The sequence below is a fragment of the Apis laboriosa genome, unplaced genomic scaffold (genome assembly GCF_014066325.1).
Source record: "Apis laboriosa isolate Shangri-la unplaced genomic scaffold, ASM1406632v1 scaffold26_cov146, whole genome shotgun sequence".
Lineage (NCBI taxonomy): Eukaryota > Metazoa > Arthropoda > Insecta > Hymenoptera > Apidae > Apis > Apis laboriosa.
The window spans coordinates 4,488,689-4,509,697 of NW_025222592.1; the positions used below are offsets into that span (position 1 = coordinate 4,488,689).

Here is a 21,009-nt window from a genome sequence, read left to right on the forward strand (position 1 = left end):
TTTTATCGATATAAAACTCGACGTGTAAAATCTTCTTCAATTTTGAATAACATCGATCGCGTATGATTCACGGTTTGTTTATACGTAACCGAAACTCTATCGAGGAAACTTCCGAGAGAATTACCCAAACAGTCGCTTTGTATATCAATTTACATCGAAACACAACAGTGGAAAGGACACTTGCCGAACAGCTTGGTACCGTAAACTCGAACGAGACCGCAGACAAGCCTTCGTATTCGACCAGTTTCGATCTTCCGCTCCTTCCTTCAACGTGTTGCTCCTAGCCTCGATCTCTCGAATATACGCAACGTAACAGAAATATTCCTTAAACATAAATCATCGTCAACGTTTCGTTCATCGACGAGTAGATCATTTCTTAAAAAAAAAAAAAAAAAAAGAAGAAAGGACACGATTACAGATTGAAAGACAGATTTAAAAAGAGACATCTGTAGAATTTAATAATATCTCTGATATATAATCGAGTCCTCGCGGTGTACAAGCGAGGAGGGGCACGAACGTATCCGAGAAAGATACACGATAAATGTCGAAACGCGCAAAGAGGAATGAAACTAAAGCAGGAGGGACACGAACGTATAGGCCGTTTCCAGGCTAGGTTGCACTGTGGAGGGGAGGGGGTGTGTTGCACGGAATGGAATCGCTCGGCGGATGAAAAGGTTCTCGCCGGAGAAAAAGAGAGATCAGAGGCGAAAAAGAAAAAAAAAAGAAAAAAAGAAAGAAAGGAAGAGGCGAAGGCGCGATGGCGCGCGACGGCCTGTGAGAACGATGATTGAAGTGCACGTTACTTACGTGCGCGTACTTACTCGGTGATGCCTCCCTGTGCCCCCCGTGTGTTTTGCAAGAGATGCGGAGAGAGAGAAAGAGAGAGAGAGAGAGAGAGAGAGAGACGCGGGCTGGAAACGGGCTTCATTGTCGTCCCTGCTCCCTCGTGGTCGACACCCACCAACGCCGCCTCTCGACGTTTTTCTCCTCGAAAGCGACGATGAATCGGCTTGAACGTGCCTGTGAACCCACCTGACACACCGCGCCACCTCATTCCACACTCCATAGCTAAAACTGTGTCGCGAGTGTACACCGGATGCGTATGATGTCCTCCTTTGATCGAGTCCAAGAGGTACGGGTTTATCCGCCTTTCGATGGTGGATTGAGAGGAGGTGGGAAGGGGGCATCGATCAGGGGGAGGAATTGTCGCCGATATCTGAGAGGGTTGTCCGCGTTAACCCTCCTCGTCCGCCCTCTTTTCTTCTACATATTTCGCTTCGAGATTGCTCGCGGTATACACTGGTATGCAGCTTTTCGAAAGGTGGAATTAAATTTGAAAAGATCGGTGGTAACTCCCCACCATCATGGAAATTTCCAATGTTGGAATTGGAGTTTCACTCCAAAGAAGTGATCGATCGAAAATAAGAAAAGATCCCTCGTTGATTTTCAAATCTTGGAACAGTTAAGAAAAAAGAAGAACGAGACGTTTGCTCCCCTCTCTTGTTTCTTCTTTTTCTTCGAATTCTTTTCCTTTCGATTCGACGTCTATTTAGATTAGGGTGAGGAGGAGAGAGAGCCGGTATTTCGTAACTCTACCGTTCGTTTAATAAAATCAATCGTTTAAATACTTATCACAACAGGTAGAATAAATGTCGTAGGAACCCTGCCTGTTTTCTTACTTGCGTGTTACTTAACGATTAGTTACAATCTCTTAACGGGTTACATTTACACACTCTCCTGTGACTTCTTCGCTTCGCTTCGCTTTTGCAACGTTCCCGATCGAAAAGGAGATTTGAAAATTTTGAAAAGGAAAAGGAAAAAAAATAAAAAAATAAAAAAAAAAAAAGAAAGAAAGGATAGCGAGAGGAAACCGATCAAAGAAAATAATAATAATAATAATAATAATAAATGTAGAAACGATTATTCGCGCGTAGTAACAATTTTTTACTAACTTTTACAACGAGACGAGGGATGAGAACGAGAAGAACGAAAGAACGACAGAGAGGTAGAGACAGAATATAGAAATGTGTATGTGTGGGTGTTTATGCGTGGTGTGTACGTGTGTGTGTGTGTGTGTTTGTCCCGCGCGTCTCATCGACAAAATATTCTTAATAATCGTTCCACGAGCAGTTTTCTTATCGACATGTTGACAGACTAGATACAATACTTTATATTACAATTGTTCGACTTGCCGGAAGTCGCCAGCCGTTCGACCACAGCGATTTTATATATATATATATATATATATATATATATATATATATGTGTGTGTGTGTGTCCGACCCTCGGCCAACGAGCGACGAGAATCCTCCACCTTCATCGCGTTTCGATGCATCCATTCCTTTCGAATGGGATACGCGAGGGGGGGAGAGGAGGAGGGCTTGTTGTTGTATTACGTGGTTTTGGAACGTGCGATTGAAAGACGTGGCGCGACGAGCGTGGATAAAACGAGATCGTTTCGTGCTCGGAACTCGGAGACTCGGAGGGAGAGGAGGGGGGGGAGGGGGAGGGGCCATCGATCGTGCCGAAACTTTGCGAGCCAGTCCCGTTGCGATTGGAAGCTCGGTTGGAAAGCTTTTCGGGTTGGCGCTTGCCAGATTACGATTTTGATTGAAACCATTATTAAATTTCACCAATATCCTTCCTTTCTTCCTTTCTTCTTCTTCGACTTTTCAAAATATATATATATTTTTTTAAGGAAAAATTTATAAGATCGGGGAGTTCTGTGGTTGTTTTCAATGTTTCTCCAGAATTAATCATATCATATCTTTTCCACAAATTTTTTCGCGAGTGAAACGGATGAGCACAAATCGTTCATCGCTCGATAATCTAAAATTCTGCCCAATTTTACCCAACCTTGCCTCAAAGTCAAAGTCAAATTCGACTTACGTAATTTTATCCAAGATAACCCGTCTTTAATGTTTCTCCAAAAAACATGGAAAACCACGGAGTGGTTGTATTACGCTCATTGTTACGCCCATTTTGCCACGATCAAACACGCGTCTCAGAACGAACGCGTTTCCACTCAGAAGAAACGGAAGAAAAGGAAAGGAGAGGAAAGAATCGTATCGACGAATGAGTAGAAAGCAGGCACGATCGAGGATTCGGTGGAGGATGATCGAGCGGCGCGAGCGAGGGTGTCCTTCCCTATCCGGACAAGGCGATCGAGGCGAGTCGCGAGAGGGAGATCGCGGTGTCGGCGTTGGTTGGTTGCATTGGGCCGACGGTCTCGTGTGCCGGACGGTGTTATTGCGAGGAGGATTGGGGTGGTTGGCCGTTAGGCGGGGGCGGGGGTGGCGGCGGGGGTTGCGGGTGCACCTGGTGGGGGAGGAGAGTGTGCGCCTGCACGTGAGCCGGATGATGATGGTGGTGCTGGTGGTGATGGGAGTAGAAGATGGGCTGTGCGGTGGTGGGGGGGCAGGAGGTGCCGACGCCGACACCGACGCCGACTCCTACGCCGACCGAGTGGGAGAGCGCCGACGTGGCGACCGACGCTGGCGCAGCGGCGGCCGGCGGCGCGGTCACCGAGACCGAGACGCTCGCGGACGTTCCGCTCCCGGCCGACGCCTCGTGATACAGTATCGGCACCCTGACCAGTCTCTGGGCGGCGTGGGCCATGTTCGCCGCCTCCAGTTCGGCGGCAAGCTGCCTCTTCCACTTGTTACGACGATTCTGGAACCAGATCTTCACCTGGGTCTCGGTCAGCCGCAACGAGGCGGCGAGGCCCGCCCGCTCCGAGGAGGAGAGGTAACGCTTCATGTCGAACGTGCTCTCCAGTTGGAACACCTGGGAACGGGAGAACACCGTCCTCGTCTTCTTCTTCCGTTTCATGCTGCTCGAGTCCCGACCGTCCACCCCGACCTGCACGCTGTTCTGGCCCCCGCCTCCGCCGCCTCCGCCGCCTCCGCCGCCGCCCCCCGCCCCTGTGCCGCCGCTCCCGCCGCCGTGGAGGCCCGCCGAGTTCGTCGATTCACCCTCGCCGTCCGCCTCCGGGCAGTCGTCCTGCTCGCCGAGGTCGTCGTGTCCCTCGTCGCCCGTGGACGGGCTCCGTGTCCGGTGCAGACGCTCCTCCCCGTTCTCGTCGTCCAGGTCGTCTGCGAAGGGAAAACGATACCGCTCGCTTGAGAATTGAAATTGCTCTCGTTTTTGTTTTTTTTTCGCTTTGAGAAGTTCAAGCAGGAAAATTTCTCGATCGAAGTATATATATATATATCGTTTTACGAGCTTTGGAGTGTTTTGCTCGATTTATCGATTAAGTATTTTGAGGGAGACGGGGATGGGAGAGGGGAGGTTTAATTTTATACAAGTTCAATTGTTTTTTCCACGAAGGATTAAGATTCAAATAATATTTTTCGCGTTTTAGATTGTGTAATGCAAAAGTTTGACATGTGGCGAATTTAAGAAATCCCTATCCTAAACATATATATGGAAAACTCTAATAATATTTGAATCGCCAGTTCATATCGAGAATCGATTCCTCCAAGCAAAGAAGCTATAAAAGGGTATCTAGTCGTCTGGAATCGGGCGACAATCGATGCAAAGTAACTGGTGGGATAAGATAACACCTCGGTTGTCGGTCGATGCACGAGCTCGGTCATCGATAACGATTAACGCCCCGATTTTCCGGATAGGCTGCCGCGCACGTGGTAATGGAAACATATGCTTCGAGTGGTCGCGATGATCGGTAGTTCGTTGTCGTTGCGTCAATGTGCACTATCAAATGTGTACAGCCCGTGTTATAAATCGTCGTGCATCGAAAGCAACTCTCGGTCGCCGTCGTAAATCTTGAAAGACTCGAATCGGTCAATTTAAGAACAAGAATCGAGGGGGATTGTTAACGAGAAAAAAGGAAAACGTTCTATTCAAATTTTTAATAAGCACGAGATAAATGAAATTAGAGCGTAATTAATTAGGATGCCAATGGTACGATGAGTATAATTAGCGTATATTAACTTCCTTTCTTCGGACTATGAGTTTGATTCGTTGATTGACTTGATTTAATTTCTTTTTTGTTTAATTGTAAAAAAAAGAAAAAAGAGAAATTTGCTATAAACATCTGCAAAATTTTCACTGATACTTGATTACATAAAAAAAAATTTCGATTCGAATTTTGTAAAATTAAAAGTATCATCGTTCTTCGAAACAACATTTCTCAAAAATCCAAAAAATTGTTATGTACAAGTATTGCAACAAGAATAATTTCGATTGGATAATTATACGTGTATTTACGACAAGCGACGAGTCGGTATGATTTTCACAAATCGGTCTATTTATTCGGCCGATCGTTGAATGTTGGGGAAAATCGTTTGCAATATGCTAAACGCGTTAATTAACTGGTCCCTTTAAAGCGTTTTCCTGGTCGATCGACGAGGAAACAGAAACACGAGGATGATATCTTTTTCGGTATCATTGTCGATCACCGTGGAATATTGCTATCTATAAATTCTCTTCTCGCTCGGTGAATTCGATAATTCATCTCGGCCGGCCGTTTGCATTTAATATTTAGTCGATTGATAGTCGGCTAATTAATATTCTATTTATCCATTTTGATATAATTGCCTCAGATATCGCGACGTAGCCGTGTTTTCCATCCTCGTGTAATGAAATATTTGTCGTTTTCCACCACCGCCGGTTCTTCGCGCCTTTCATGCAAAACTTCACCTCTTTGTTTTCGCGCTTCCGTTAATTGTTATCTATTTTATCTCCAATTTAATTATCGTTTTCGAACGATTTTCTCGTAGGAAATTGCAATCACCTTTCACGCAGAATTATTTGTACGCAGATGTAAATTTCGATTACTTTATCGGGGATACGAAGACATTTGAGAGGGATGTTTCAGTAAGGAATTAAAGGAAGCAAAGTTAAGCTTCAATGACTATATCGTGTAAAATTCCAATTGCGAGATATTATTTTGAAGAGTTTAACTTCGATCCAATCTTTTTTACGTGTTTCCAAAATGCTGGAGGAATAAACAATAAAGAAACTTTATGAATTCGTTTCTTCAAATTTTTGGAAAGATATACAAATAGAAAGGTGATGTAGATTAAAATTTATAATGATTCACCGTCTGTATCTTTCGAAAATGTCAAAAAAATGGATCGTCAAAATTCTCCTTATAATTTTTAACAATCTTAATGACGTCTAAGATCGAAGTTAAGGAGAGAAGGAGAATTATCATCGAGGGAGTCTCGCCTCGTAGGTGCAAACGGTCAGTCCACCAGGCTGCCAAGTATTTTGGCGAAGTGGCCAGGAGTAAAACGATCGGTGGGTAAGACGATCGACGTTGGTTTGTCGTGGTGGAAGCCGTGGAAGCCGTATCTCGTCGACGACGTCCACGCTCGCGTTTATATACTTACGTAGAACGCATACGAGCCCTCGCCTTGCCCTTTTCTCTTTATTCCGCTTCCCATTTCTTTTTTTCACGAATTCCCATCTTCCCAGACGCGTTTCTCGCTCCCGTTCCCCGTTCTAAACCTAACGTTATTTCTCACGGAATATTAATCTTTTAACTTTCAATCGGAAAAGTTGAGCGAGTTTTGATTTTTTAAAAATTAAAAGCGATCGAAGAAGAATCGTGGAAGAAAAAGAATCCTCGAGAGTAACGAAGGAAGGAGTGTTTTTTTGAAGGATCGAATTGAAATTGAATCACGAACGGAGCATGAAATTACGGGAATCAATCGATCATGATATCTCTCCGCGATTTGGAATTGATGCGGAGCGATAGACGCATCGTTCGATGTCCTCGTTCATTGAACGGTTCTATTTACAGATAGCTGAATCGAGCTGAAACAGCCCGAAACGGTGGCACGATTTTCAATCAACGAGTTGTTCCCCACGAGAATGTTTACAAGCCGGTATTACGCACGACTAGCCTAAATTTATGATCAAACTCGTAACGATTTCACGCATAATCATACTCCTATAATATATATATATAGGTTGTTTATGTACGCGAGCAGTTAACAGAACAAATCATTTCTAATCGAATCGTTCGATATTTAACGTGAAATATCTACGGAATATTCTTTAAAATTTTAAGCGGATGATATTCTTTTTTTTATACACGGTCAATATCCTAATTATTAATCCGATCTCACAGTTTAAAAAATTTTACCAATCTATTGGATACATCTGATACAATATGTTAATAGATTCGAGTCAAGTTTCAGAGAAAAATTTAATATCTCTGTTTCTATTATTTCTAAGAGTCGTACCAACTCTCAGAATGGAAAAATTCTAAAGATAATATCCGTTTTCGGATCGGATCGGTTTTCGAAAATCGATAGTTAAACTCTGTAATTATTATAATTCGATTCTTTTGGATTGTTAGAGATCCACGTCTCACGGACTCACCCCTTTGCGGGAAGGACGCGGAAGCGGGGCTGACGCGGCTCAGGGTGCCGACCACGTCGCTCGGCGACGGATGCTCCAGCGTCTGCAGGCCGTGCGTCGGCCTCCATGGAAACGGCCAACCGGCGCCACCGGGCAGGACGCCGCGGATGCCGTCGGCGTCCACGATGTCCGATTGGCCGGTTACCTGGACGGCGTTGCTCAACGCCGACGAGGCGGCAGCAAGCCTCGAGTGGTGCTGGTGCTGCTGCTGTTGGTGAAGGTGCTGCAACGTCGAGGGGAAGAACACACCGCCGACACCGATCCCGACCGGATATCGGCCCGCGATCAGCGACGACATCAAGCCCAATCTGGAAATTCGAAAATCGTCACGTTTCAAAAAAAAAAAAAAAAAAAAAAGATCTTTATTCTATTTATTCTTTTCACGAGTTGTTCAATCTTTCGGGGAATTATTGGATTGGATTGTGTGAATCGTGGTGGAAGTTGGAAACGCGTTGGATTCCTTTTAATTTTTCACCGATTTTAGGATTATTCTTAGTCTGTTCATTTCGAATAAATATTCAATCGTTCGACAACAGACGACTTCTCAAACGACACGCCAAATAATCGATCAAATCACCGATTAACGACTTCTCGAAACGACTAAGATCTAAATATCGAAATCCTAGAAGATCTAAACTCTAAAGATCTAAATCCTCGAATCTCTTCCCTCCCCCAAAAAAACATTTTCGAGGAATGTTTATCCATCGGCGAAAAAATTCAAGGAACGGGGTTAAAGAGCAACGATGAAGGTGGAGAAGAGAGAAGGCTTCGATTAAACGTTCGGAAGCATCCGGGATCGGATCGGTCGCCGTTTCAAGAGTCGAGCTTCTGCCCGGATCATCATTTCGGGGCGCGGCGGCGTAAAAGTGAAACCGTTAGCGAAAAAATGTTTGCGAGCACCGTTTAAAGCCGCGCTCTAAATAAAACAGCGCTAAAAATAACAAAAAAAAAAACAAAAAAAAAAAAGACAAAANAGACAAAAAAAGAAAAGAAAAAAAAAGAAAAAAAACGAGGAAGAAGAAAAAAAGAGAGAGAGGAGGAGAAAAAAAGAGAGAGGAGGAGAGGAAAAACAGCTGGATTAAAAACACAGCGGCCGCGTTTCCATCGGCCGTTGAATGCGAGCGTTGCACAGGCGAGCTTTACACAGTCCGTGGAACGTGTCCGAGGCGTCGGGCGCGATTCACCCTGGCCCCGCTGTCTTCTTCCCCCTCCCCTCCCCTCTTATCTCGCCCCCGAAAAAACCGGCAAAACGTTTCCAAACCCATTTATCCGGTCCGCGAAACTCGCCTCGCCTCATTCTCCCCCTTGGTTGTGTTGGCGCACTCGCGAGAAAATGCGAGCCAACAGTTTTCCAACCCCCTTTCCCCCCCCCCCCTCCCTGCGCCGATCCTCCGCCATCTTCCGGAAACCATTAACATCCGCCGAGGAACATCCACCCGGTTGAGGAAAGACTCGCTCAAAGGAATATTTCCCTCTTTCGCGAGAGTAGTTACGCCTATTAAGGGCGACGCGAGATCGACAACAATGATATTCGACGGCTCGGTGCTCCTTATTAACATTGAAAATCCGCTTATCCGGGGGAAGGGGAGGGATCTGGATGGATTCTGAGAGGTATATACCTGTGTCGACGATTCTTGGCTCGGTGGCCGAGTGCGGGATCGATCGTGTTCGATTAGAATGATCGATCAACAGAGAGATGAGATGAAAATTGGTAATGGAATGGAATATTTTCGATTTCGGTTAATTTGTACGGCGAAAGTTTTTATGGTAGATAGATAATACTCTTTGTCGAGTAGTTTCCTTGAGAGGTTGGTTCTTAATTGTAGATTAGGGTGAATGGAGGGGTGATACCTAAACCTGGGCCCAAATCCCCAAATCCGGATACTTGTAAATGGAAGCTCGGAGAGGTCGCGTTTTACTAATCGGTGATCTCGGCCCGGGCACAACCGTGATCCCTTTTCAATGGAAATTGTTGCACACGCAACAACTGGAACTCTCGCTTCTTGCGAGAGAATTGTTGGAGAGAGCCGCAACTCGACGCCGCCCTTGACGCCATCCGAACGTCTGAACTGCAATTAGCACTCTCCGTTTCATAGATCAAGGGGATTAGACTTTACAATGTTCCGCCTCTTAAATTCTACTCTACTTCTATCCGATTAGAGAAACTTTGGAAAGATTGTAATATATTAAATTCAAGATACGAATACGAAATTATTTCTAAGAACCAACGAAGAATTTTCACATCGGACTCTGCTGATATTCGACGAAAATATACATTAAAATAAGAATTAATTCAAAATTAGGACCAATATCAATTTTATGAAAATTATCTACATTATTTCTATACATCCTTCCATCATCGCCTTTTAATATCTTATCAAATTAGTACCCCAAAAAATTTTCAACAAACCTAACCTCCAAAAACCTAACCTCCAAAAACCTAACCTCCAAAAACCTAACCTCCAAAAACCTAACCCCCAAAAACCTAATCTCCAAAAACCTAACCTCTAAAAATCTAACCTCCAAAAACCTAACCTTCAAAAACCTAACCCCCAAAAACCTAATCTCCAAAAACCTAACCTCCAAAAATCTAACCTCCTTTCGCAATATTCCGACATCGATGCAACATGAATCCTTCCACAATGCAGCGACACAACGGCATTTCTTCTCGGCGCGAAGAGGGCTGCCAATATTCAGCAACCCCCAGGGCGGCTCCCTCTGCCCCCGAGCCAGAGTTCTCAATTATACCGGCCATTTTGCCGGGTCGCGTGTAACAGCCTCGCGATCGTTATTCCTGATCAACGTTAAGTGCAGCTGCGAACGCTCTCCGCTCGAAACAGAGGCGGACAGAGAGGGAGGGGTGGAGGATGGAGAAACGCTCTAGCGGCGATTTGCGGCGGCGATTTAGTTGGTCATCAAGAAATGTAGGTTCGGACACATCGTCGAGAGCCGGTAAGGCGAGAAGCCCACCGATTCGGAAGCCATACCAGCTCCCCTCGTGTTCCTTCGCTCGTTCCCTCCCTGATCGACTCTCGATGCACTTCTCCGTAGTAGCCTGCCTTTTTCGTGCTTGTCGACGATCGCGCCAGGCCGATTCGCCTCGCCGATCGAAGTTTGTCCGAGCTGCTTGCGGTGGGATTCCTTAATCGTTCCAAGTTGTCGAGCGCTGTTCAGGGACACTGGTTTCGATGACACGCTTCGATCGATTAGCGGATGTGCACAGATTCGTTCGTTTGGAGTCGAGATCGATGTCTTTTTGCATCGAGTTTTTTGCGAATACCGGATTGATGCATTTTAATTTATAGATCGTGTGGATTAAACGGACAATAGCGTGTCCACGAAGTCTTACGATTGGTAAATTGGTTATAACTGAACAAGTGTTTAGAATCGTCGTAGATTTTCAATTTACAAATTCTACTTTAAAGATACATTAAAATAATTATAACAAAAATTATGGCACACAGTTTTCACCATTGATTCCGATAAATACAGCCTCTGAAATAGACGAATTTCTATTCGGTATTTAAGATTTGATATAATCGAATCAAAGAGAAGGAAAATTTTCCAAATCTACGATCGATCGATAATCTAATCCGAAGAATTCCACCACCAATGTAACGGAGAAAAAATTCCCCAGAAAAGAATTTCGATTCGCCGTTTACAAATAATTACCAGGCACACCTTTCCGAGGAGTCACCGGAAGAAGAAAAAGAAGAAGAAGAAGAAGAAGAAGAAGAAAAGGAAAGAAAGAAAGAAAGAAAGGAAAAAAAGCACGCAATCCCAGTTTTCTCGCATCGATAACGGATAGAGGAGGGTGGCTGGTCTTCGGGGATAAGAAAAGAGGAAAAACGCAAAGGAGGAGCGGTATCTGCCGGGGGCATCGGGCGTACAGATGCCCGGGGAAAGATAAAAGAAATCTGACAACCGCCTGTTTGTAAGCATCCACCGGTAGGGTGGCCGTTTTCTAAGGAGGCCAGGTATAAACACCAAACACTCTCCGCTTCGTTCGAGGAGCTCGTGCTCCACCTTTTTCTGCCTAATTCTTGCGCGGCTTACGTACTCCTGTTGGGTAGCCAGCCTCTTGGATGAATGGCCGTGAGGAGAGAGGGCTTTCTTCTCTCCTTTCTACGGGGCGCGACTCCTCTTGCTCCTCCGGCTTCTTCCTTCGCTCGATCGATTTCCACGAGGGTCCTCGACTTCCTCCTTCGATTCTCCCTCTCTTTCGCCAACACCAATTCCAAACAAGAAGGGAGACATTCCCTTTCTCCCTTCGCTCATTCATCGTCCACTTCGTTTTCCTCCACCCTCTTGATCTCTTCCCCCCTTGTTCGTTGATCGATCAACGGCGATCTTATTGGCCCCCATCTCACCGTTCCACGGGAAACTCGTTGATTACGAGCCGCCCAATCTTCGCATAATCGGATACAGGACGGCTTTGTCGGAGCGCGACGATGAATATACTCATTGATCAAATACCATGGCGATACCATCCCTGTATATATCGATTCGAGTTGTGTATATATATATATATATATCTATCCGGTCAAGCCTCGGATTCTTTCAATGCGGATCCTCGACCAATTTGTCCGTTAAACTTCACCCATACTCTGTACAGTCATAGTTCAATGGGGGGATATATTATCCCTTTTCCCGTATTGATCATTATTCTACCTTTTTACCGGCCACGCTCCCGCTTTCGTCGATCGAAACGTGCGCCTGGTAAGTGGCATTCTCGAATATAAACTCTTTATGCCGTGGTTAACGATCGCTCGTAACACGATACGTTTTTGTCGTGTACCGTTACACCAGGGGTGGTAGTAGCTCGATGCGTTGGACAGAAGAAGGAGAAGTCGATTTACGCACGATGGCGGCGGCCAATCGCCTCCAGACTTCGCCGATTTCCGCGGCGCAAGGGTTTCGCCGCCTTTCCTTGGTAATTAAGGGCTGCGCTGCGCCCGTGGAAACCGATCGTTGACGCCTTTCTTGTTTTCTTCTTCTTCTCCTTCTTCTTCTTTTTCTTTTTCTCGCCCCTTTCGAGGCTTTGGTGGCTAATTCGGTGGCGAGAGCGTTGAAGGGGAAGGAATAAAATTATACCAATTTTGATCGCCCTTCGTTCTTTAATGGTTTAAAGGAATAATTTTTTAGTTAATCTGAGTAATTGGGTATCGTGACTGGTATTTAGTACCACTTTTATATCAGTTTCACTTTCGTTTTTGACGTTACGTTGAATATAAATTGTACTTTGTAAGTCAATATCCAGGGCAATTTCTTTTTTCGATTTTTGCAAATCATTAACTAAATATCTACAGTTACCTGTTTCTTTTTTTTATTTTAAAAAACTTTTAAAACTTCCAATGAATATTTAGAGAGAAGAGGAATAAGATGGGATAAAATTATATTCCCCCGATTTTCCCCCTTCGATGTTCTTCTTGTTATCTTCTACACCTTGAAGAAACAAGGTGTACGAGCGTGTAACTTGTTATTGGCGAAAGATGAAAACCTGAGTTCTGTTTTTATCGATTCGCGTTCTAACGGTTCGCGTTCACGGTTACGTACTGACTTATAAAGTGTCATTACGATGACCCAACAATGAGTTATTGGCTTTCAAAGTACCCCGTTAAATCCTCTACTTGGCTTCGTTCCGCTCGCTGCCTGTTACAGGCCAAGTGGAGGATTTATGCTTGTGCTTACACAGGAGACAACTTCATTTCACTGGATTTCAAGGAAACAACTTAATTGCTTTAGTGCGACGCTTGCAGGCTTTAGAAACCCAGACCAGGATACACTCGCGGATTAAACCCTTCGCCATGGGAGGAGGAGGAGGAGGAGGGAATTAATTACGCGAGACGACTCCAAGATTTCTTCCCTCCCCTCCGTTAAAAACCGTTGCACGGTTTAAACCACGTTTGAAACACGTGAACGCACGAATCTTTCTTTCTTGCTTTCTCGTGGAATAAATTGAACAAACGATGGAAAATTCGAAGGAAATTATTTTTCCCACGACGACGACGACGACGACGGAGGTAACGACGCCAGGGTGGGGCAGGGGGCGAAGTAACCGGATAGGATTGAAAAATAAAAAATTGTTTTTGATTCTAAACAACTGGTTTTATTTGCCGCGTACAAACGGAATAAATAACCGGTAGACCGATCGTTTAAATAGCATTTTATACTAGACTGGTCGCGACTATCCGCGTGTTTCGAAATCAATTTCCCGCGTGGACGTGGAAATGGAATCGACAGCTCCACAGCGTTTTTTCCCGTTTGTTTTTTTTGTTGATTGAAAATTCATCTTATGCGATTAATATTCTCGTGTACAAAACTCGTGCAAAATAGAGAAGTTACAGTGGAGATTTTTAGAAAGGAATGTATATATATATATATATGTGTGTGTGTGTGTATACACACGAGTTTTAAAAATATATTCGAGTTTCATTCGATTCATAACCACGCGAGCAATATTTTCCACCAAAGTTGCGTTTGATTTACGTTTCTTTCTTTTTAATTTATTCTTCGATTATTCGAAATTCGCGAGAATTTCTACGATTCGTGAGAATTAGAGTTAACGAGGGATATCGGATCGAGTCATACATTCTCCAAATTCACGATCGATGAAACATAAAAATTACCGCGATGTCTTGAAAAAAATATAAATTTCCGATCGATCCTTCCACAAAGTAAAAGAAACGGGAGAAAGAGAGAAAGAGAGCCGGATATAAATATATCAAAGTCCTTGTTCCACCCGTTTTCAGGATTTTCGATCTCGACGAGAGAACGGAGGCGTCATCACCGTCAACGAGAGAATAAAAGGGGACGAGCTCGAGGAAGGAAAAGAGTGAAAAACGGAGAGAGAGAGAGAGAGAGAGAGAGAGAGAGAAACACGAGTCACGAAAAACGACACACGTACACACAGAGAAGGAGGAGGAGGAGGAGGAGGAGGAGGAACCGGGAGGGAGAAGAGAAAGAGGTGAAAAAAGGAAAGAAAGCGCAAAGAGAAAAAGTAAGAGAGAGAGAGAAACTGTGTTTCGACGCGATTATTATTCGCGGTCTATTCCCAGCTACCGTTCATTCCACATTTGTTTCCGACGTTGAACATCCATATCGCCCTCGAACGGGCGATCATACACAATGGGCTTTATCGTACCTTCCTTTGAAACTTGGAGCGCGATCCCACGCTAATTAACGAATCATTCATCGGCGCTGTAATTAACGAGGCCGACTCTGTCGCGGATTATCCCGGCCAGATCTTTTGCGCATAGACGTCATGTGCCTGCGGTTACGTTACTGAATATTGTTGCTCCCCCTCCTTGCAAAACAGTGGGGCCCGCGCCACCGTTTTGCACCGTTGCGAAAAGGGAGTATAGAGGATCTGAGGAGAGAAACAGATATAAAAATATATATTTATATATATATATACACGCGCAGATATATCCTTACGACGTTTCCTGCATCCTCCGGTTATTTCAATGGCGTATGTCCGCGCGAGATTTCTCTTCTTGTTCCCCCGCTCTTTTTGTTCCCCCGTATTTCTTTTCTTTTCTTTTTTTTTTTTTTTTTTTTAAACGGAACGCCGTTACACTTGTCACCGGGATAAACACGTCGCGCGGCGTGTTAATTAGATCGGAGCGAGAGGGAAAATGTTGGATATGATAAAGACGGGAGGATCTCTACGTTCTACCCTCCCTCCGATTAATTTATGGGGAGAACGATCTCAAAAGCTACGACTTTCTCACGAATATCAATTTTAATACGATATTATTGTCGCGAGGAGGAGTTTGCTCAGCCGTTACTTTTTAAACTTTTACTTCGAAGAATCTTTTCTTATTCTTATTCTTCCCGTAAAATGGAGCGCGAATCGAAGATGTTTCGAGGATAGAAGATACGATAATATAATTTTTTCCCCTCCCCCGAAAACGAAAAACGTTTTGTAACGATTGGAAAAGTTAACTTCCCTTTTGAAACGAATTTTGGAACGCACGTACGTGTGTGTGTGTGTGTGTGTGTATGCGTGTATAAAAGGTGGCGAGGCGAGATAAATTCGCGGAGAGCGTCTAATTCAGGTAATATTCTACACGGGAATCCTTTCTGCTGAAATCTCTTCCACCCCGGTGAAATGCTATTACCGTATCAGTTCAGCGGCGGGGGAGGGGACGGGAAGGGCGCGTTAAGCGGCGAGACACGGGGGGGTGGTCGGGGAAGATTGCGAGCTTTTCGTCTACTTAGCCGACCTTGGCGAGGCCAAGACCTGGCTCGTGGATGCCGTAGGCAACGATTTAATAATAAATCAAACCAGGAGCGTGTACACAGCTCGTGCGCCCGTGTGTTGCTCGCTTCCTCCGCGCGCGGAAGACGCTCGTCGGGGTGGGCGAAACGCGAGGAGACGACGACGCAGGGGAGACGGCGGTGGTCCCTTCCTCACGGGACGGCGTTCCTTACTTCGACGGAGGCTCCTCGACTCGGCCCACGCGCGCCGCCGTTTCATCCGCTGATGCATTATGCACCCGTTGCCTTAATCGATTCCCTCCTCTACTTTCCTTTTCGCGACACACGATCCCCTCGAATCGGAACGGCGATCTTTTCACTCGGCGCGCGACGGGAGGATTTCTCGAGGATTTCTCGAATTATTTAGAGGGGGCGATTTACATGGACTGGCATAAAAAAGAGAATTTCTCATCTCGATCGGGTTTAAGCTTCAAGTATTTGGAAAGTATTTTCCATAAAAATTCTATATAATATGTACGTATTTTATGAGAGAGAGAGAGAGAGTTTTTCGAAAATTTTAAATTCCGCTTCTACTTAAAAAAGAAGATAAAATTAAAATCCGATTTGGAGGAGGAGATACACCCTCGACGGCGAGGATGATCTCCATTCGAATAATCTTTTCCCTCCCTCCCGAAGTGGAAAGGCACTCGCGTCCCGAGTGCACCGTCGCACAGGAGTGGAACTTAATCAAATGGTAAACGGGTGGAAAACAAGCAATTGGAGGCATCGAACCGGCGAGAAGAGCGAGTAAGCAAGGCAGCCACCCGGTTATATATACAGTGGGGTGCCGTCAATCGGAAGAGGGGGAATGGGGAGAGGGGGGGGTGTAAATCTGATAAAATCATCTCGAACCCTCCCTCGGCAGCCCCTTGTGGCGCGGCTCGAGTTCCTCGCCGAGATATATCCGATATAGAGAGGCCGGTAACGGCCCTAAGTAACGTAAGTAATGTAAGAGGGTGGTTGTTGCTACGGTTGTTATTAAATGAGACAGCCTAATAGGCCCATTACGGACCCCCTCGGTCCATTCCCACATAATATAATCCGAGGCAGCCAGCCACGCGTCCTCTCCACTACCTATTCTTTATCACTCCTCTGCTTTATCACTCCTAAGAGAAAACGCGCAAGATATGCACGGAATATATAATATAATCGAGGCGAAAATCCGATTTCCTCGAACCTCTGTCCATCCGTATCCCCTTCTAATTTTGGATCGGGGGAATAATATTTGGAGGAGGAAGAGGAGGTGTCTTCTCGCTCATCGCATTCTGCTGCATCGTAGCCGGGCACACAAGAGACAGTTGGATATTCGAGAACGCTTATTTTCGATGGTGTTATTATTATTCGAGAGGCGCCTTTGATTCTGTCCTCTTTCCCTCCCGATCGGTTGTTGACGTTTGATCCGAGTGACGAAGTTTGGGGAAAATAAGGGAGAATGGTAGAGAAATATCCGGAGATTTCTACATCCCCCCCTCTCTCTTTCGGGAAAATAATAATCGTAGAAGAGAGATTGGAGAGAGAGAGATAAAGTTGAACACGTGTCGATTGATCGTTGCCGATCGATCGTTAATTCGTGTGCCGCGGATGAAATAGTTATCGCGTGGTCGACATCGATATAAAATTGATGGCGCGCGCTAATTCCTTATTAGTAAACATTCATAGCGTAGTGTTGAATCGATCAATGGATATCATCGCTTCGACGATTCGACGAATATTGGGATACCAACCCAAAGATACAAAATCCTGTGGTAAACAAATCGATGGAACGCGCGTGTATCTCGAATATTTACCATATACATTCGAGTCTTAATAATAACCACGATTCTTAAAATTTACGCGATTTAGAAAAATCCCCTCCTCCCTTTCCGTCCAAACTTCTCCAATCGTGTATCGATTCGACCGGAAACCGGATGGATTCGACGAGCATTAACTCGGCACCGCAAACAACACGATGCGAAATCGTAAAGCGCCGATCAAACCACGAGCGGCAACGAGTTCAGTGGAGCACGGGGGTGGGGAGGGGGTGAGATTGGTACACCAGAAACTATCGCACGCCGCAACCGCACAATATTCCCGTTCGAAGTTCCATCAAACGGTGTATACACCGTGAAAAGCGGATCGATACAGAGAGAGAGAGAGAGGGAGAGAGAGAGAAGGAGAGAAAACGTACATACCTCGACAACATCGCCAAGTCGGCCGACGCTTGATGGCCGAGCAAAGGGTTAGCTGCGGCGTCGGTGGGCGGCGAGAAAGTGGACGCAGGGCTCGTGGTGCTGGTAGCGCATCCGATCCCCATGCCGCTCGCGTTGCTCCTGTTCTCGACCGCGTGGCCGAGGGTCGAGGTGCCCCTCTGGCTGGCCGAGAACCTCAAGGACGTCGGAGACGAGAGGCCACCCCTCGCCGGGCTGTCGTCGATCCTCTGCGTGTTTTGCGCGTTGTGGGGTAACGGCGAGCCCCTGTCCACGTCCGACGATTGCCTCTCGGCCGAGACGGTGGACGTCGAGTCGATCGGCGGCGACTCGGGCCTTCCAAGGATGCTGGATATGCTGAAGGACGTGTACTGGGGGTTGCAGGCGGGCCTCAAGGCGGGTTTGCCCACGTCGAAGCTGAACGGGTGGTGGTTGTTCAACCCGCAACCGGATTTCCCGTTCTTCTCCTCCCGAAGGAGAAGCTCGGCCGGCGTGGAGCTGCTCCTCGAGCCCTCCAACTCCAGATCCTCCTCGGAAACGACCGACACCTCGATCTCCGTTTCGCCGGACATCATTGACGAGTCGAAGGAACCGCGGGCGCGACGCTCCTCGGACGAGGCTGTGTCGAGTTGCGTGTCCACAATGATACAAGAGCGGTCACCTCTTGTCCCGAGCACGAAAGCGGCGTGGTCCCGTTGCACTGGGGGCCCGTCCCGTCAGAAGGGCGGCACGACCGTCGACGACGACGGTGCGACGGCTGGGCGACACAGTCTATCCGACACGCGGAGCGGCTCGAAGCGCGGCTCGCGTCGCATATCAAGCGTGGATGTTTTTGGCGCGGCGCGGATGGTGGTCGTGTGGTGCACACGGTTGCGTTGGCTAGCGGGCACGTCGCGTCGCCTCCGACGGCAGGCGGACGTCGTGGCGGATCGGTCGGTCGCGCGGCGACATTCGTAAGCGATACCCTGGACGACAGGATGACGAGGAGACGAGACACTTGGAGGGCTCACCCTTTCGAGAGCCACCCTCTTTCGGAGCCTCCCTCTCGTCCTTCAACCGCCTCTCTCATCCACCACCACCTTTTCTGTCTTTATTTCTACGCGCGCGCGCGCGTATGTGCGTGTGCGCGTGTGTGTGTGTGTGTGTGTCACGTTGCGTGCGAGTGTCTCTCTGGCAGCGCACAAGTGTGCGTGCGTGCGTGTGTGTGTGTATACTCCTCCTCCTCCTATCACCACCGCCCACCACCCTGACACGTAGCCGTGTCTTCTCCTCTCTTCCTCGTCCACCGACCGATCTCCTCTTCCCCTCCTCGCCGCTAGTCCATTCGCGAGACGTTCCCGTGCGTGTAAAACCGCGAAGAGTAACACGAAGTCACTTCCTCGAGTCACTTTCTCTACCACTGATCGTTAATCACACTCCGTGTTTCTCTTCCCGTCTTCTCCCTCCTCCTTTCCTTCTTCTCTCCTCTTTTCGTTTCCGTTCGTATCACGGACGAGGATCGATGGAGGATGCACGTATTACGTATACGTTGTACGTGACAAACAATTATTTATTACATATATACACTCCAGCGTTTACGCGATTCGCGAGCAAGCAAGCACGGCGGTCGTATCACGGGGGATGATACGTTTTTTTACGAAGTTTCGAAACCACGACGACGACGACGACGACGACGAGGGAGAGTATCCGGCGGATAGCACTCGCGAATGTTTGGGATCGCGCGAACGCTTGTAAAAATCCGGGGTGTACGCCCCGGAGTATCGGATATGATGGACTGCGGACGGCCACTGTGCTCGCACTAAGGGTAGGAAAACGGCAGAGAAACCACAGGTCACACGAACGAACGGCCTTACTCGAACATTCGCGCACGCAGCGTTACGGAGCGCGCGGAGCGACGTAGTGAAAGCGGTGGAGACGAGGCGGAGTGCGAGCGAGATGGGTGGAGAGATCCAGCGGCGAGGGAGAAAGAGATAGAGAGAGAGAGAGATAGAGGGAGAGAAAGGAGGAGAAGGAGACGAGGGTAGTAGGCAGGGTGAAGAGAAATAGAGAGAGAGAGAGAGAGAGAGAGAAGGAGAAGATGGAGACGGAGAAGAAGGACAGAGTGTGGAGTCACGCTTCGAGAGTCACGGGGTGGTAGTGGTTGCGCGTCGGATGGATAGGCGACTGGGCGAAGGACGGACGTACGGTACGAAGGGATGGTTGGAACGAGAGGGATGAACGAGCGGCCAACGCTCGTGGTGGTGGGGTGGGGACGGCCGGAGAGGACGGCTGAGCTGCAACTTGGCGGAAGGGGTGTCGTGGTTGGAGGGGCGGGGAGGGGGAGGGAGGCGCAGGGGGCGGGGCGAACGGGCCACCGTGGGGGATGGATGTCGCGATTTCTCATAGGGTGGAGGCGCGATCGATGACTCGTGGCGGAGTGTATCCGGCACGGGGGTAGCCGTGGGCGCGGGCCAATCGCGTGAGCCGCGTAGTCCTTAACTCGAAAGATACTCGGCCCTCCGACGATCCTGCGGATCGTGGAACGGGGTGGTGGTTGCCGTTGCCTCGTCGCCTATGCCACCCCGTGTATATCCTACCACCTCCTCTGCCCGAGCGCGGGAGCGGGAGGGGGAGTGGGGATAACACACAACTCCGCCGGCTGGTGGCCGTGCCTCGCCGTGTTACTTATCCATTATAACACTCCAAGATCTTGATTTAAGCCTGCAGCCAGCGGTGAGCTTTTAACCAATTAGCCTTTATAGCCTACCCCCTCCCCCTCGACACCCCGTTCACTAGTACTCCTCTCTACTACTACCCCGTGTGCTGCTACCCCCCTGTCCTTCCCGCACCGCGCCACCCCCCTTGTCCTCGCGAACGCGCGCGTTCGTCAGCCATACCCCTCTCCCCCTCCCCCTCCCTCCTCTCTCTCCTCTCTCTCTCTCTCTCTCTCTCTCTCTCTCTCTCTCTCTGTGCCCGCCCGCCCATTTTAGCTTGCCTCTCCTCCTCCTCCTCCTCTTCCTCGCTCTCTCGTGTCCCTAACCGGTGCGCCACACCGATAGTAGTTGCCGTGCACCTATATTCTGCTATTCTATACCAACGTCCTCGCCGCAGTCGCGCGATGTACCCACCTAATCTACTGCTTCTCTCCCTTCCACCGCCTCCAACCCTCTAGTTACCTCTATCCGTTAAC

At 47.4% G+C, this 21,009-nt stretch overlaps 1 protein-coding gene across 1 annotated transcript; it reads right to left on the bottom strand.

Moving 5' to 3' along the window:
* Window positions 1-3,246: 3,246 nt before the first annotated feature.
* Window positions 3,247-18,412, bottom strand: LOC122713861 (homeobox protein Hmx). The gene is made up of 3 exons (XM_043934669.1): window positions 17,826-18,412; window positions 7,354-7,700; window positions 3,247-4,094 (listed from the first exon to the last, which is right to left on the bottom strand). Exons 1-3 carry the CDS (start codon window positions 18,410-18,412, stop codon window positions 3,247-3,249), a joined length of 1,782 nt encoding a protein of 593 aa, XP_043790604.1.
* Window positions 18,413-21,009: the final 2,597 nt, after the last annotated feature.

Excerpts from the sequence above, each read along its gene's own strand:
- LOC122713861 (XM_043934669.1), bottom strand. The coding sequence starts at position 18,412 with ATGTCCGGCGAAACGGAGATCGAGGTGTCGGTCGTTTCCGAGGAGGAT. Across the intron at positions 7,701-17,825 it reads GACTTGGCGATGTTGTCGAG|ATTGGGCTTGATGTCGTCGC; the intron begins GTATGTACGTTT and ends TCGAATTTCCAG. Across the intron at positions 4,095-7,353 it reads CGCGTCCTTCCCGCAAAGGG|ACGACCTGGACGACGAGAAC; the intron begins GTGAGTCCGTGA and ends TTCCCTTCGCAG.